Source organism: Melozone crissalis, unplaced genomic scaffold (genome assembly GCF_028551555.1).
Source record: "Melozone crissalis strain CALT ecotype California unplaced genomic scaffold, PUWL_Pcris_2 ptg000006l_1, whole genome shotgun sequence".
Taxonomy (NCBI): domain Eukaryota; kingdom Metazoa; phylum Chordata; class Aves; order Passeriformes; family Passerellidae; genus Melozone; species Melozone crissalis.
In genome coordinates, this window is record NW_026535784.1 from 43736821 (window position 1) to 43754556 (window position 17736).

The 17736-nt window shown below is 44.0% G+C and overlaps 1 protein-coding gene across 7 annotated transcripts in view; it reads left to right on the forward strand.

The window, feature by feature from the left end:
* Positions 1 to 17736, forward strand: part of EPHA5 (EPH receptor A5) — a 192867-nt gene that overhangs the window by 145313 nt on the left and 29818 nt on the right. For 3 of the 7 annotated variants that reach the window (XM_054295779.1, XM_054295778.1, XM_054295775.1), the window contains 2 exons: positions 3149 to 3254; positions 12671 to 12736. In XM_054295779.1, the coding sequence (XP_054151754.1) occupies positions 3149 to 3254; positions 12671 to 12736 (172 nt within the window). The remainder of the gene's footprint in view (positions 1 to 3148; positions 3255 to 12670; positions 12737 to 17736) is intronic. The other 4 variants (XM_054295780.1, XM_054295776.1, XM_054295781.1 and 1 more) reach the window with 3 other exon arrangements.

Here is a 17736-nt window from a genome sequence, read left to right on the forward strand (position 1 = left end):
CCTGTGGGAAAGGGACTGTTTGCTGTGTTTTCCTTGGAAATTTAAATTCATAAATACTTTGATTACTGTTACTCCAGTTTATTTAAAATTCATCATCTTTGAGGAGAAGATGCCAAGTTGTCTTTTCAGTGCATGCTGCCTTTGAAGTCCTAATAGATTTTCAAGGAGTCATTATACATGTGCAAATGTAGCTGTGGAGCCAGAGATTAGGCTAATACAGTGAAAATTGCATCACACTGCAAACATTAATGCAGCAAGGACAGTGTATTTAATGTATTTCTTGTTGTATTAACCATTAATTGTGCTCTGTAAGTAGCAACCAAATCATGTTATGCCAAAAAATTATTCTGTATAGTTTTTCTCAGTTGGAAAGTTTCTAGCTTAGAGTTATTTGAGTAATAGTGCTCTGGTCTATTAATGAGTAATACATGAAATATAGGCACATTTGATCTATTACCTATGATCCTAGTCCAAAAATAATGGCACTTTCATCAAACCCATCATGTAAGTATCTGTGTTAATCAGGACTTTTGAAGGATATCACGTGGAAATACTTTTAAACACTAGAAATTCTATGGGTCATTTAGTCATACCCACATCCCAGTCTTTTTCACATTTTAAAGGCAGAGGAATACGTACTTCTCTGATATTGAGGAGTTGCTGGGATAGTCAGAGGAATACCTACTACATTGTCCCAAGTTTGGGAATGGGAATTGTTCTTCTGTTGGGCTCAAGCTCTGGCTGAGGCCAGACTTAACCAGATTCTTTAACACTTAATAGGATTGAAATACAATGTAAGCCTCAGTATCTTGCAAAATGCAGCTCTGTTTGACATTTAAAACCTTATAAAAAGCATTTTTTTCCCCAAAGCCCTATATAAAGTCAATATTAGTGTCAGGAGTGTGACCAGACTCCCACTGCTTTCCTGCACATCCTGGAGATTTTGAAAGCAAGCACAGATCGAAATCTCACTGCTAGATCAGAGTACGTGTCTGAACTTTCTGTTAGAGCCAAAGCAAATGATTTTTATTCAAGCACAGATGAAAACCTTTCAGTGGCTGTTCTGAGAAACAAAAACAATTTCCAAGTTGTTTGGACTGAACAACAGGTTTTGTTTCCAGTTCGCAAGGTTTCTGTAGTTATCTTCAATATGTTTGGAGGAATTATACAACAACAGCCCTAGAAATGCAATGGAGGAAAGCCATAAGCTGTTTTGGACTTCCCTCTTTTTCCAGGTTCTGGGAATTTTTACATTGCCCTGCTTGTGCAATTCTGCAAAGCACCAAGAAGCAGCCAGGGCTTCAATTTTCAGCAGAATTTTTTTTTTATTTGAGTAGAAGGTGCTGCTGGGTGTATCCACTTGTTGCTTCATCCTTTCCAAATGCCACCAAGCTCATCTAGCCCCAAAAACTAACTTTGCAAAGAGCTGTGTTTTGGTTGGATTGGTGTGCCAATCTAGCTGGTCCTGCTGGGCAGGAGTAGGAACATATTACCAAACTGAGAAGGGGTAATGCAGGGGGGATGTGTGTGTGTGTCCCTGACTTTGAATGGCAGCAAGCCCCAGCATGGCTTATGGGTTCAGGCTTTTCATCTGCCATAGATCAGAGTGGAATTTATCTCATTTCCCCATCCCTTGAGCTGTGCAAAAAAACACCAATCACTGCTTAATGTTCTCCTTTAAATGTTTTTCTTTTTAATTATTTTTTCAAGAAAGCAGTAAAACACCATCTTAAGGAGCCCCCATAACTTTGTGAGGCTAATAAAATCTCTGGATGATGGCAGGGGATTGGAGCAGTTAGCATGAAATATTTAATGTGTCAGGACCAGTCCTTCTGAAATCACTTACTCTGCTGTAACAGGTCCACCCTGCCAATGGTTAAGCACCAGAGAGCTCCCATATGAAGAGCTGCTTGAAGCCCAGTGCAGATCAATGTTTAATGTCATACCTTTCTGTCTTTCCTTTCCTTTAACAATTAATATGGGACTATATTCAGTTATTTTATAGCCTTCATAACGTTAATCCTGTGCTAAGGACCCTTTTTTAGTTCAATCATTTAGTTAAAGGCTTCTTCAGTACGCAATCAATTCCTGCTGCTCTCTGGGGTGGATGGAGCTTCATCCTGGGCTGGCACGAGGTTAAGAGCTATAATGATGTTTTCCCCCACAGAGCAGTGGTTCCTGTGCCAGGGAGCTGGTTTTGCTGGGAGGATGTGAGGTTTGTACCCTGGGGTGGTTATATGCTTGCAGCTAAATAAGCTGGCAGCAAAGAGGGCAAGGTGAGGACACTTTGGTTTGTGCTTGGGGAGCCCCACATACAAACCCCTGGGGGAAATGGGCTCCTTCCCCTGCCAAGTAGGGCAGATAAACAAGATACAAGTGGTGTTAGTGTTTCCATTTTACAGCCTACAGGAGCTTGGCCACTTGCTCTTATTTGACCCATGTCAAAAGTCAGTTCTCAATCAGATCTCCTGACCTTTCTGCTGGCATCTTTATCACCAGTTTAGTCTCCTGCCTTTTGGCAGGAGGGCTCCTTACAAGGCACAGACTGGAAGAGTTTTGCTTCCCCAAGTTTTGGCCAATAAAAAGACCAACCACTGTATGTGTCTTAGCAGATTCCTGTTTTACAGAGGGCACTTTATGGCCATGTGATAGAGATGCCACAAAGAGTTAGTTTATAATTTTTTATAGTTTCTTGAAGTGCAGGTAATTCTTTTTATCTTATGGATTTTTCTTGTGTCTGTCAACAATAACATTCCATAAATGTTCTGTCTGACTTTGGGGTTTTCATCCAAATGAGAGCCTGTTGGGTTTTCATCTTTTATTTCTGATTTCTAATGCAGCTAACTCAGGGAGAAAACTTGAGTTCACAAACTCAAAGGCTGCATCCTGCAATGCTTTGGTTTCTGAATTGAGCAATGAGATGGAATCTTGTTGGGTTTTTGGCTTAGTGTTGCATGTGGTTTTGTTTCCTTTCCACACATATCCTTTCCAAACTAGAAACAGACAGCAAAAGGGGGAAAACACAAACCGTAAAAGAATAAATGAACTGGTAAGACTTGAAAACTTGCTGGCAGCCTCACTAGAAAGACTCATATGAGTGCTGACTGTCATTTTAACCCTAATCTCCATTTTCTGTTTCTCATCTCAGCAGTAGCTGCATCCAGCGACCAGAGCCAGATTCCTATAATTGTTGTGTCTGTAACAGTGGGGGTCATTCTGCTGGCTGTTGTTATCGGTTTCCTTCTCAGCGGAAGGTAAGAGAAGAAGCTGTGTATTTTACTTCTTCAACTTTTGCAATAACTTTTATCTGACCAGCTGATTAGTGTGATTTAGGCAAAAGCAGCATGTGAACAAAGCTGTCAAGCAGTAGCACTGTAAAACAAGCACAAGGGTGGGCTGATTGATCTGTTTGGACAAGCAGGAATGACAAAGGCGCTCTCACAGATGTAGTTCACTTCCCAATGATTTTCATCTGTGTATGGGCTGGCCCTGATTATTTTACTTGATTCTCCCAGGACTGTTTTCACATTCCTTTAAAAATAAGCAGAACGTTTTATTACAGGTAAAATATCTTCACCCCCATATGTTTGTACTCAGAACTTGCAATGGACTTTGCTCATGGAGAAAACTTCAGGAAAATGCTTGTAAAGAAAATGAGAATAAAGCCACTGAAATGGCCAAATGCCCCATATTTTGGTCAGATCTGGATTTCATTTCTCATGTGTACGATACTAATGTGTCCCCCGAGCATTAGTAAATCATACAGAGAGCTTCCCCCACAGAGGGAGACACTGCCTCAAACCATCCCATTGACTTCTCATGTGCTTAAACATAGGCAAGTGATGAAAGCCTGGACTATGCCATCTTTGACAACTCTAATGGAAGTTGATGGAATTTTTTGATGAACAAGAGATTGTGGTACTGGGGCAAAATCTGGCTTGTATCAGGAAAAGTTTGTACTGCAACATAAAACTTGTTTGGCAGCCAGCATGGAAGGCACTTTTTTCATATTCTACATGTATATTAGTACCTTCTTTTAGTGGCAGTAGTCAAACAATGCAACATCCTCCGTGCATATGTGAAGTACTCCAAAAAGCTTTGTGAAGTACATCTACTGATAAGGCTGAATTTGTTTTCAGTGCAAAATAAACATTTATGCTTCTAAGGTACCCATCAGCTCACAGTTGCTTTTATGATACAAGTCTGTCCTAAGCTCAGGTCTAGCAAGGTGTCTCTAATTTATAGCATATTGTAAACATTAAGAGATGTTACAGATGCAAAGGAACTGCACTGAGTTTGGTTGAGTTAGTTGAGGGTCTTATTTCCCCGAGGAGATAAGGTAGTCGGCAAATGCAGAGCAGTGAAATCCTGCCAGGCTGAGCAACTCTGTCCCCAGGCATAAGGCATCCGTGGAAGGACATGGACACAGTTATTTCCTGTCTTGAAAGGTAAGTGTGCTGCCAGACTCATCTCCAGTCAAGGTCAGAGACTGACAGTCTCTTCCAGCTCAGCTGTTCAAGCTCCTGTTGTCTGCTTTGAGTGACTTGTTGGGCTTAAAAATGGAAAAGTAAATGCTCCTGTCTGCATGAGAGGCATGCAGCAGCAGAGAGGGAGGGGGGTGAGTCAATGGGCAATTCACACCAGGGCCTACAGGAAAGCTGTAGTCAGAAGACTTGGCTCTGAACACTCTAGACAGGATTCAAGTCTCTCCTTAAAGCCTAGAGGTTGTGATTGAAGTTCCTCTTCAGTCAGAGCAGGTGGATGTGAACCTTGGCTTCCCCCAGCCTGGGTGTGTGCTCGTATTGGTGCAACAGGAGAATGCGTGTGTGACTGTAGGGAAGCTGTGGATGTAACCTGGCTCCTCTGCAAGGAAGAGTCTGGGGGGTGAGTGACAGGGGGAGGAATGTACATCCCTCTGTGGCCATAGGGAATCAGAACTGTGTGGCTGCCAGTAGCTCCTGCTCTCCCACAGTCGCTGGCAAGGGTTCAGTACCCCTCTGAGGAGGGTGTACCTTTGCAAGTCTCCTTTTCTCTGCTACTCTCTCTGGTCTCAGCAAGCAGTTGCAAACCCTGAGCCATTTGTCAGCAGTTCTCATTAGTTACATCTTTCTGTTCTCTTGCCTAATGTGCTTTCCAGGATGTGCTTCCTTTTAGCTCTTTATCTCTTGGCATGCTTATGAAAGCCCTTGTGTCCTTTGGCTAGAGTTTTATTGCTGCCTCTGCTGCTACCTTAATCCTCCTGCCTTGTACCCACACTTCCCTCTGTGGAACCCAGGGCAGCTGCAAGTTTCTGGAACATTCTCCATGGTGCTACGCTGGATGTCTGGAAAGGGTAGGCACAAGGAGCTGAACTTCTCATCCATTTTTATCTTTTCAACCCTTCCCCTAACTGAAAAGACCACAGTCCTTCATTTGGAACTGGTGGAGAAGCCTCCCACACGAAGGTTTGGTCCATTATCAGAAAATTGGCTTCGAAACCACAGGACTTCTCTGCCAATTTGACTTCCCATGAATTTTAAAGCCCATCTAGTACATTGAGTGACTTGTGAAAACAGCAAAATAAACCCCAAAAAATCCAGAAAGATGACAGACAATTTGAAATTAAAAAAAACAAAGAAATTGCTCTGGTTTGGAAGAAAGCAGAGATGCCAGGGAGATGTGTTACTCATGCTGCTTTGCCTTGGACAGGGATTCAAGACAATTTGTGGACTAACTCTCCTGCTGTGACAGCAGGGACAATAAACATGTTCCAAGTCATGGGATAATCCCTTTCTGAAGCAGTTAACCTGTTTCTGGGAGATGTTTTCCTATTAAACCTTTGGAGTGGTTGTGTTGTTCCAGTGCCTGGTTCCAGGGGGGGGTGCATTTTCTTTCCTAATTCTTTCCTGTATTTGCTATTAGGAAAACAGCTATTTTGAACTCCAGCTGGAATCGCTACTGCTTGCCACACCAAGCAAGCTGTGCAAAGCCCAGGCTCTGTCTTTTCTGTTGATGTACGAGAGCAGGAGAAGGAGAAAAACCATCTTGCTCTGCAGCACTGAAGACATAACCTGGCCTGCTCTTCAAAACAGGCTACTTTGTGCTGGCTTCAGGGTGCTCCCAGGTTCCTGAGAAGCCCTGGACACCTCAGGATTCTCCTCCCTAGGATGCTGTATGGCACCTCTTTGCACCTCTCCTCCCCAGTCCCAGGCTGCAGCAAGCAGAGGCTTGAGAGCAGCTCTGCAGCGTGAGGTGAATATTGTCCTGCTCTTCGCAGTTCCGTGAGGAGTTTCAGTCACAGGGCTGAGGAGTTTGCTGGAGTCTGCAGGCTTTTTAGTTATTGCTAGGTTCCCAAAGGCAGGGCCACACCTCTGTCCTCTTTTCTTTGCTTTCAGGTCTCTGCAGTTTTCTGGCTTCTTTTGAATGAATGTAAGTAACAGCTTGGCATTTCCCGTTGGCAGCTGGCCCTAACCAAAGGTCAGCTGAACAGTAGCCGTGGTGGCATTTCCACATGTCAGCGTCCATCTGTGGAAATGCACTTTGCGTCTGAAGCTGGAGATTCCTGGGAATTTGAAACTAAATGTGCTTTGCCCTAAACAATTAAGCTGCATTTCAGAGCTGATTCACTTGCAGATGCTCCAGAAAACTTCCTGTAAATAACACGTCCTCTGACCGAGGTCATAAATGCCAAGCCAAATAGCTGATCACTTTTTTAAGTTATCCTGCTCCTTGCATCGAGGACATATTAATAATATAACAATTGGGATTACAAATCAAAGAGATTCACTAAATCAGACTGTAGTTGTCTCAGCATAAAAAAAAGTGGATTGAAAATCTATTATTAAACCAGCTACAAGTATTTCATTAAAGAACACAGAGTTGTTATTATCTCTGTTTTGTTGGGGTTGTGTGTTCTCAGAAGTGCTGTGCATTTTACAGATAGAGCAAATCTATAAATTTTGCTTTCCTAGCAATGCATGAATTAGATGTCTGTTACCATTACAGTTCCTGACTGAAGTATGTATTAATCTAAAATCATTACTGACTTTTGTTTTAAAGTCTGTGTCAGACAGTCCAGTGACCAAGATCTTTGCACTCCATCTCACAGGGAGCAGTAAAGTGCCTCAGTTTTTGCTGTGTGGTATCAGTATCCTTCTCCCTACAAACTGAGGTCAAGAGCCAGGTTTTCAGCAGTCTGGGGAGGAGACAACTGCTCCAGAGCAGTACCTCTCTTTTGTCCTTCAAACCCAGCCCTCTTTGCAAAACAGACAAGGTCTTAGGGTCAGTGTTAAGAGACTGCTGGTCCCTCCAGTCCCTCAAGCTTTCAAACTTCATAGCACTGAACAAAAGCATGAGCTTTTACAGAGTAAAGTGGGGAAGATATTAGGTCAATGCTGTGCATGTTTGAAAAAGCTGTTCAAAACAGCCAAGTCAACTGTGCATCTGCATTTATAGCCAACTACCCATTATGGATGACCTTTCCATCTCAAGTGATCTTCCAAAGAACCAGAGGGAGTTTTTCATAGAACTTAGGGAAAAAAAAATTGAAGCAGCAAAAAACTCGTCCTCACCCTGTGTCGTGCATATATAGAAAGTCTCCTTCTGGCAAGGAGCTAGCCTCTGAAAGACAAAGCAAAGACAAATCTTGCCACCTGGGTATTGGCAATTAGAGGCTCTTACACCAGCGTATCCATCCTTGACCTTGGCTGATTTAGACTTTTAAATATCTGTGCCTGTGGTGGCAGAGGGCTACTTTCTGGACACAAATATGTGCATCTTGTTAAAAAGTGGCTTTCAGGGAATAGAGAGGGTGAAAGATTGTGGTTTATATCCCAGGTCCTGAGAGAGTGTTTACAACCTTCTGTGATGTGGAAGGTCAAAATGGATGAAATTTTCCACAGCCTCCCCCCATCCTATTTTCCAGGTTGTGTCAGGGCTTAAAATAGTTTGCTTTTTCAATATTTCCGTAGGAAATGGGAGACAGTCTATAGATAATGGTTTTCATAGAGAATTTTTCCAGCATGAGTCACAATTTTTGTTCGTTGGGACATTTTAAAGGATTTTTATCTCTGCATTCTTGCCTGCTCTTCCTTCTTCCTGCAGGACATTGTCTCCTGTGATTTATAGCCACTTTATTATGCTGCTACTGCCAAATATTCCCCACGATTCACCTGACAAGAGGAAGGATTTTGTTGAGGAAGCTACTGCTCTGCCAAGTCAAAATTCCCATCCACCCAACAGCAGGCAGGATCTGGTCCTGCTTCTGTTGGGGTCAAGGTTTTCGCTACTTCCATCCTATTAGCAGCCTGTTTGCCGGGACGTGTTCCCAGGGAGGAGCAGCACTGGTGCACAGTCCAGCTCTCTGAAGGGAGAGTGCTCCAGTGCCCCTCTGCACGGGGTCAGGCCTTCCTGGGGCCTGTGTGGAACTCTGCTGCCTGTAGCGCCCATCTCTAACATCCTGTCAAGGTCAGCTTGTCCAATGTGGCTGCTCCAACACCTCATTCCTCTTCTATTCTTAACACTTTTTGCTTAGTGCAGACTCACCAAGCTCCACAAGGCAGTCTGGTCTGCAGTTTCGAGATGGGTTTAAGGATCCAGGCTAATCTGCCTTTGGATGACTTTGGCCCAGACAGAAGGTGAGAGTTGACCAAATCTAAAACTAATCTGTAACTAAGCTCCAAGTTATTTCTGAGTTCCTGTGGCAGCAGCCAAGGGAATGGGCTGGAAGGACTGTGATGAGCAGATAAGCAACCAGCATAAGCTTTGTCTGAGCAGGGAGAATGGGGCGTAGTGCAGCAGTAAGTGATGAAACCTCCTCGCCTTCTTGCAGGGGATGTGTTTGATGGCATTGTGCAAGTCCTGTTTCCACGTGGAGAAGGGAGCTGGGCTGCCCTTCAAGCTGGAATTTGTAGCAGCTTGAGGCTTCTGCAAGCACCCCTTGTGTATGTAGTCTTTGAAAGTGGGGTTTTACAGTGTCTTCTCTTGACTGTGGAGCAGGTAGAGAATGAAGAAGGAAGTCAGACTCTTGTCCTTCTGCACTTCTGAATATGTGGATGTTTCACTTTGCTTTGAAATCAGAAGTGTGACCTCCCCTGGGTCTTCACCATTAGCAGCATTTGGCCTCTTACCTAGAAAAAAGGTCATCTCTGCTTTTTTATGTCTTAGAAATAGGAAAGTATAATGCCAGAGGTCTTTCCAAGTGCAGTTCCTTTCCCTGAAGACATTGTTTTCCTTCCCTATAGTGACTGCATAGCTGTCATCTGCTTGGCCTGCTGCATTCTCAGTTTCTCTCAAACAGTGCAGAGACACGCTTTAATGTATGAGCCAGGATAGCTCAGCAGGAAGAGCAGGTGACTCCTTAAACATTCGTACATTTTGGGACAAAGTGGGAATATATTCCTAGCAGCTCACAGTGTGTAATGGCACTTCTCTGATGTTTAGAGCAAGCATGTTGACTCAGGAATTGCTAGGTGTAGAGCTGGCCTCCTGACCTGGAGATGCAGGAAGTAATCATTACCATCACTCAAGGCTGCATGAAGGATTAGAAAAATCTTCCCAGGCACCCTCAAGTATTTCAGTCTCTAATTGCAAACCTCTGAAGAACATCCCATTAGAACAGCTTATTAAAAGCAACAAATGAGACTTCCATTTATCATGATTCCAAGACTTCAGCTTATAACTCTTAAAAGCCACATCTATATATGGCAGAGCCTCTCTGAATTCTATCTAGCCATTAAAAATGTAGTTTAATTCCAAATGCTCTCTGGGTCATCTGCAGACTTGTGGTAAATTAATTACATTAATTGCAGGCACAGTTGCTGGGGCTCATGATATATATACATTTCATTAACCAAGCCCAGGGTTTGAAACAATGCCAAGGGTGTTGAGAAGTGCTCCTCGCACAGGTTTATTAAAGTTTGTGCTCTGGACAGTTGGGTTGGCAAAGCACATAAGCTTTGTGGGGGTCACCTTATCTAGAAGAGGGGGAGTGTTGTCTCTGTGTGCCTGAGATAGCTGAAAACAGCAGAGCTGGGCTGGCCAGGGAGCAGGGCAGTGCCAGCAGAGCACAGAGCTCCTGGAGGTGTCACTGCGGCTGCAGGCTCCTCTGCTGTTTCCTTTCCCATCTGCAGCCCTTTCCTTGAAGCCAGGGCTAGAAGCAGGTGTCACACCTCGTTTCAAGCAAGCTTGGCTTTTGGAGATGGTGTTGCCTCAGAGCCTGTTCTTTCCCAGCCAAGGGGATTTAACACTGCAGGTGTTTTCTCAGTAACTTTTGCTGTTACATGGACATGTCATCTGTTTTCCTGCAGCAGATCAGAGGGGCTCCTGACCAGTAGCAGCCCCCACTAGCTCTCCTCATAGTTTGTTGGTTGATTCAGTGAGGTTGGAGGAGACTTTGCAGATAAAATTGATGTATGCAGTGCTTGGTTCAACTCTGCTCTCCAGTATAGGTCAGCTTGATGGCTAAAGATCTAAAACCCTGGAGAAGACCGGCTGTATTTCATTAAAAAGCATTTCAGTCATACCCATAGCATTTGATCTTGTCTGGAAGGCTTTTGCTTTCAGCTCCTCAGTTTTTAGACTAAGAAAGCCCTGCAGGAAAGGAGATGGGAGCTGGGCCCCTGCTAGAAGCCATCAGGCACCCAAATCCAGTGGCCACAAGATGCATGATGGCTTTGCTTGAGTTTAACATTGGTTTTATTCGCCTCAGGATTTTTATATTTTGAAGTTTATCTGCCAAATCAAGCCATCCTTTTAACTCAAGTAGTAATAAATCTTCCTTTGTCCTGACTGTTGAGAGCAATTAGTAAGTTCACTTACCTAACCAAGTGCTTCGTGGACCGGAAAGTGAATTTTACTGTCTGCTGATCCTGTTTAGTTTGTTTCTAAGCACTTTAGATTTCCCCTAATGCTAAACCTCAGAGTATTTTGACCACAAGTGCACAGCTGATGGGTTTGTAGGAGCAAGGCTACACTGAAGTACATTTCTCTTGCACCTGAACATTTCGTTTTTACTCTGTATAAAAAGAGTGAGATCTGGATTCAGCACAGGGAACTGATTTAGTCTCACAGCAGCCCTGTTGCTGATGAGCTCTTAAAGAGTTTTCTTTGTTCAGGGAAGCGTTGAGCTCTTTTCGTTTTAAGGAAGTGGTTGCTTTTCATGTTAATTGAACAGTTGTTTGGAAAACTTTGACTTGGCATGCTGAGTGGTGTGGAGGTGTGGGAAGGTCTGGTGGCAGCAGCATTAGAAAATGCCAGGGGGAAAGGGACCTCCAGGCTGAAACATAATCTAAAGGGTCACAGCCAAACTCATCTTCTGGAGATGCACCAGTTCTCTGCAGTCAGATCCTGCAGGGTTAAAGGAAGAAAATGGCAAAATTGACTCAAGATATTTAGTGCTTGGGTTCCCTTTGTGTACCTTTGAGTTTTAGATCTCTGGTTTTAACTTGGATCTACAGAGTGGGTTAATGAAGGCTGATCTCCTTCCATATTAGTATGACTGAACAAGCTGGGGCATTATGAAAATAGAAAATATTGTTAATTATAGTTAGAGATATTGGCATTGCTGTTTAGAAAATGTTAGCAAGTTATTTTGCTGATGCAAAAGGAGCTTAGAAGACATTCTTCACCAGTTTTAATTTAAGTAAGCACATAATCCAGTGTATAATTCTGTAAATCATTGCATGCCTGAAGTTATTTTGCATCATAATTTAAGGCAATGCAGTTGTAGAATGTTAATTTTGTCTAAATAAACGATTTTAATGTATTTAGACATTGTAAGTCATACTGTATAAAAATCTGATGTGCACAGGATTTTTTTCAAGAATGACTTCTTGTGATGACTGAGGAGAAATGAAGTGAAGAGATCTTCAGCTGACTTTAATTGGAGTTTACCTGCACCACTGGGCTCCTGCTTCTACTGAAGTCCTTCCTGTTGTCTCTTCTGCACTATGTTCTTTTCCAGGATGAACTATCTTAATAGATTTGGTAACAGAAAAATTGTGCGTACAAGTTCTCTGACAAGGGATAAAGGGCAAATACTGAGGTGCAGCAGCCAGCATTGGGTTGAGAACTGATGCCAGGCAAACCCATAGTCTGATTAAAGTAATGGCTGAGCAGCCTTCAAAGGCAAGCTGTGGCTGCATGGAGTGCCTTTCAGCTCACCATATTTCGAGTTTATTTAGGCTGAATGCTCTCACAAGGTCCTGCTTCTGCAGATACCTAACATGTGCAAAGCTCCCCTGATGCAAGGAGGTGCAGAAGGGGCTCTGTGAGTACATGCATAAGGATCTGCAAAAGCAGGGCTTGTATTCATCCAGTGCTTTTCCTTTTTTAAAGGCAATTGTAATTGTACCACATGCACGCTTGTGGAAAAAAAGTCACTTTGCCTGCTTCAAGGCAGGTGCTTAAGTTTAAGCACATGGGTGGCCCCATTAATCCTGATGGTGGTACTCCAGGACAGGAAGCACATGGTTAATTGCGTTACAGCACCAGGATCTAGACACTCTCCCCAAGGCATGTTTCACCAACAGTAGCCCATGCCATGAAACTTTTGGAGCCCAGGGTGTTCAGGTCCAAACAATAAATGCAATAAGAAGGAAGAAAATACATATAGAAATGTTGTGAATGTATTTGCACCTTGCCAGGGCGGTGGGATTATTCCTTATCCTGGGCCTTTTTGTTTGCTTTTCAGTTGCTGCGATCATGGCTGTGGGTGGGCTTCTTCTCTGCGTGCTGTTGCCTATCCGAGCCTAACATGGTCAGTGTTCCCACCCGTGCTGGCTCCTACTCCGTGTCCTCCGTCCGTGTTCTCTGTGCACAGTCTGCCTCTCCCTTCCTTTCTTGTACTGGCCTGGAAATCACTTTCTCATCTGGTCTCTGTACCCAGCTTGTCTATCTCAACAACTGGAAATATTGTGACCTGAAGCAGAGTGTATCTTCAGCAAGAGCAGGGATCTCAGGGGCAAAAACCTGCTGTGTTATGCCATGGTCAATCCAGACACTGCAGTAGGTGTCTGATAAAACACCATGGATGCTGGACACCCATCCAGTCCTGCTTCTTGTCATCCAAAGGGGCTGGGGGGAGGAAATGTGTCCCCAGAGGAGGCAGGGGGTAGGCGGGAGCAGGAAAGTGTTTATTTGGTGGCATGTGACATGCATGCCAGTGGAATGGAGTGTATGTCATGGACACAGAGGGCAGTGTATGACATACACAGCAATGCCATGGTGCTGCTTGCCCCCGATATGCTCCAGCAGCAGTGGGCATATCCCTGCGGGTGTCCTGAGGTGCGTGTCCATGCTGCATGCTGTCCAGTTCTGCCACCACCTGGGCTGCCTCACCACCTTCTGCTCTCTTGTACTCCCCTCTTTTCTAATTGCTCAAAGGAGGGGTGATTTTAATTTCTGTTGGTTTGACTGGATGAGTTGCTTCCCAAAGAAGAATCAGCTGTAATATTTGTGTGGACAGAGATTTTCCTAAGCCTCCTAAGAGACACATGTAATCACCATCCCCATCAGATAGCTGCTTGAGACCACAGAATTTCTGAGACATCCCACATGCATTGTTAAGCTGGGAAGTTTTCCCAGCATAGCTGGTGAGATCTGCTGTGTTTTCTGGGAGATGCTGAGACTTTGCATGGTGGTAGCTGTGTCATGGTGCATTTCCTTGCTGTGGGGCACAGCAGTCACTAAGGTGGACCATTTTCGGTCTTCTGGTGCTGTATTTTTTGTTTTGATAGAGAAGGAGTTTGGGTTTTGGTTTTGGTTTTTCCCCCTGGTGGAGCATTTTTTACTTGGTTTTTTGTGACTTTTCAGTGCTTAAGAGCAGATTTAGCAGGCAACGATGCTCAGCTCAAAGCGTGTGCCTGTAAAAAGTTGTTCTGGTATGTGGACCACTGTTTTGGCAATGATTGCTCTGAAAGAAAACCTTGCAGTACTTCTACTGTCTGTCATGCAGACAGTGCACGAGGTACCAGTGCACGAGGCAGTCCCTGGCTGCAAGTCATGCTTCAAATGTCCTCAAGCAGGGCCCCCAATGGAGGATGACAGCAATGGAAAATAGTTCTCAGAGAGGACCAGGACTGGAGTGCATGGCTATGAAGAAGAAAGACGCACAAGGAAAACTTGGCTGACCTGGAAAACACCCTCTGCAGGTTTCCTCCTGAGGTGCAGGGAGACCAATGTAGGAGCAGGCTGGGAGGGGGAAATGGGAGAAGTTTCTTCAAGGCACGGATGCCACTGGCTGTGCTATGGAAAGGCACGACAACCTCTTTAGAGAGATTTATGGAAATCACTTCAGAGGGAGCTTCCTGCAAGAGGGGAAAACGATATCTTGTTTAAATTATTTTTAATTGTTCTGGTGGTGGTTTAGGAAAGCAGGGAGTCATTCAGCGCAAAGGCAGGGAAGGACTAAAGGCTAAAAATACCACTGCTGGATTTGTGAAACTTCCTTTGTAAGGCATCCAAGTTAATCAGAGGTCAAACACAGGGTCACACAAGTGTAGAGGGGGACAGCAGTGCTGGGAAAGCAGCTGAGAAGATTGTGAGCCTGCAGCCCTTTGGAAGGGAATCTGCCCGGTTCCTCTCAGGCCAGCCATCTCCTGGATCTCCTGAACTGAGCTAAAGGTCTTGGCTTGTCATCAGCAGACCTTTTACTGCTCTTTTGGTCTTGTGCAAGAGGAAAGTGAACAGAAAAATGGAAAGCAACTTCCAATATAGAAGCTGTTCAGTTTACACCAGTCCCTTGAGTATTCCCTGGTTTTTTGATACTGAATTTATCCTAGGATTGCAAGCAGCAAAGGCAAATGTTGAACACCAACTAACATCACTAGTGGTAGTCTTCTGCCTCTGGCTCAGTATCAGCATTGTTTATCAAGGATAAAGCTATTCACTGAACAAGTTATTGTCTCCGCACATGAGCTGAGGCGACAGGATCTTGGCCAGATGGAGAGATCCATGTTTGTTTGTTCCTCTGCATGGAACACGATCCTGCGCTGCAACACGTATGCAGCTCTATTGCTTTAACATCTTGGAACAAATAGTCTGAAATAAGCACTAACCCCTTGTAAAAAATAACCTTGCAGTCCTTGCAAACCTCCTGTAAAGTGACAGCTTGAGATGGGTTGGAAGCATCCTTCTAAGTTGATTTATTGTAAAAGACATGCTTCTGAGTGAAGGTCTCACCCCTGAAAAAAGTGTTTTGTCTCTGTTTCAGAGAAGTGCCTATGCTTCGTTTATCTCATATTTGAGAGATTAAATACATGTGTAGGTCTCTGCAAGACTGGGATGAGGGATTGCATGCTGCTTCAGGGCACAACCTGTTCGATAGTACTGACTGCACCTGGCAAGGTGAAGTCCCTTTCCTCATCAGGGATGTCTCAATGCCGTCCCCACCTGCACTTCCAGTAATGCCTTGGCTGTGTGCTGAAATGCTTTGGCCAATGCCTGTAAAAAAAGTAAATCAAGATTTTTCATATCGCTACCTAGAGCTTGACACCCAAGGTCCAGGTTCAGAGTCCCCTGGCTGTGTCTTGCCTGGGCTGTGACCAGAATGGTGGCCCTGGCTAGGGAGATGAAACTCTTTCCCTTGGGCATTCTGTGCTTTTCAGGGGAATGCCCCGACTGGCCAAAGGGCCACACACAACCCATCAAGGGTATCCTGAAACACAGGGCAGAAACAAAAGAATCTCTATCAATCCAGGGAGAGCAAGCATCTTTCTGCTTCACTTTGTGAAGGATTTTTCTCTGTGAATTGGCTTCTGTCATGCAAGGTAGTGGGCATTGGTTTCCCAGCTGGATTGTTCATCTTTCTACCTGTCCATTTTATATTTTATAAACCTATAGAGGGATCATTTTATAACTTCACTTTTATAATCTGCTCCATAAATATTTTATGAGCTGCCTGCCAATCTGCAAGTAGTTTTTAAATAAGACATGACGCCTTAAGAATATTTAAAGTCTCACTTTTCTTTTTACCTCTGATACTTTTATGGAAAAACACAGAGCTGTGCAAGGAAGGCATCTGCTTTCCACATAGAGAAACTGGGACAAACCCACAACAGGAGTAAATGAATTGAGATTCAGGTGTGCTGCTGAATTATGTTACCTCTTTGGCTGAGCGTCTCCAGCTCAGTGGGAGATGAAGCGAGTGTCAGGATCTTTATGCTTTTGCTGTGCATGATACAGAAAATATATAGGAAATCTATGGTTTGTACAGTGATAATAAAGTAGAGAATGAGTCTTCCATCAGAGCTTTTGACTCACAGCTTAGCCAATAAATATTAAGAGCAAATGCACATGCAGAAATGGATTATTTCACAAACAATTGAGAGCTTTTTTTTTTTTTTTTCCCAAAATATATTGCAAAGCTACAATATTTAGATACTTTGATCTGCCAGTAAGATTCACAAAGTTACTCTGGACTGTTAACCCAAAATTACAGATTTTTATGGGATTTAGTTGGAGAAGACAGGAGAAAAAACTGCTTGTGTGTGTTATTTAAAGCATCTGAAGGTCAAGAATGGAAGAAGCACAGTTTGGCCCCAGTCAGTGTGGACCCTGGGTAGTTTGAGAAAGTGTGTGAAGGGCACAAGGGATGGCAGGTTTTGCAGCAAGCTTTATTAGTGACACCCAACTGTTGCTTGACAGTCACAGTCCATTTCACTTTGATGTGTCTTGTCAAGGCTTGTTTTAACGATGCTTCAGGCGTCCCAGAGCCTGATTTTGTATGCTAATGTGATGTGCTGCTGTATGTGTTACCCAGCTCAAGAGAAGAGGGCAGCTGCAGCCAACTGGTTTGTGTTGGCCCTTGGAGTGCATCCCTGGGCAGTAAAACATGGACTGTTGTGCAGCAAGGTGTGCTTGGATCACTCTGTGCAGGGGATGGCGTCTCTCTGTCTCCCATATTTACGGTCAAGGAGTCAGGAGATGTAGGTCATAGAAAGGATGATGTTAGAAAAGCATTTTTACAGGCAAAGTGCTCCAAGCCTGAGGAAGAGATAAGGGCATTTGCTCCAAAAGGCAAAACAGAAGTATCGTATACGTGCTTTTGGTAGAAGGATGAACTGAGTTATTTGTGTATTTTTAAAAGGCAAACTGAGTCATATGCCTCCATCCAGAAAAGTTAGCTCTGCAGAAAGCTGATGTGACTTCGGCAACTTGCAGCAGAAAAAAATGGGATTGCCAGAAGTGAGACTTGATACAGAGACTCATCTCTCTATTCAGTTAAAGGGGAGGTCATATGATGAAAACGAAGAACCCATTTTCACCAAGGGTTTGTGAAGACCAGAATGTGCCTTGAAATGACCCAGAGTCTCCATGTATACCTAGTACCTAGGTTTTGAGTTAATGATGCAGGACCCCATCTCAGGAAATGACACTGCTGCTTTTAGAGCAAGGCAATGAGCACCAGCATGCAGATAACTGAGCCACGTCTCTGGGCACCTCAGTGCTGTTCTTGTGGGGTTTGCATTCAAAGTGTTATGGTCTTAGCTTGGTTGCTGCTGCTGAAATCATGCCCTGCATGTATAGCCTGGCTGTTTATCAAGTGCAACTTCTTTATCTCCCTGCCTGTGTCCCCAGACTGCCTGCCAACCTTCCCTTGTCTTCTTGATCCATTCCCCTGTGCTTGCACAACCTTTGCAATCTCTTTTTCCTTCCTCTCCTTGTAGCACAGGTCTCCTTTGTCCCCAAGGTAAGCTTCCTCTTCCTTGGAATAGCCCCAGAAGCTCATGTTGCTTTTCCCCTCCTCAACTGTCCAGC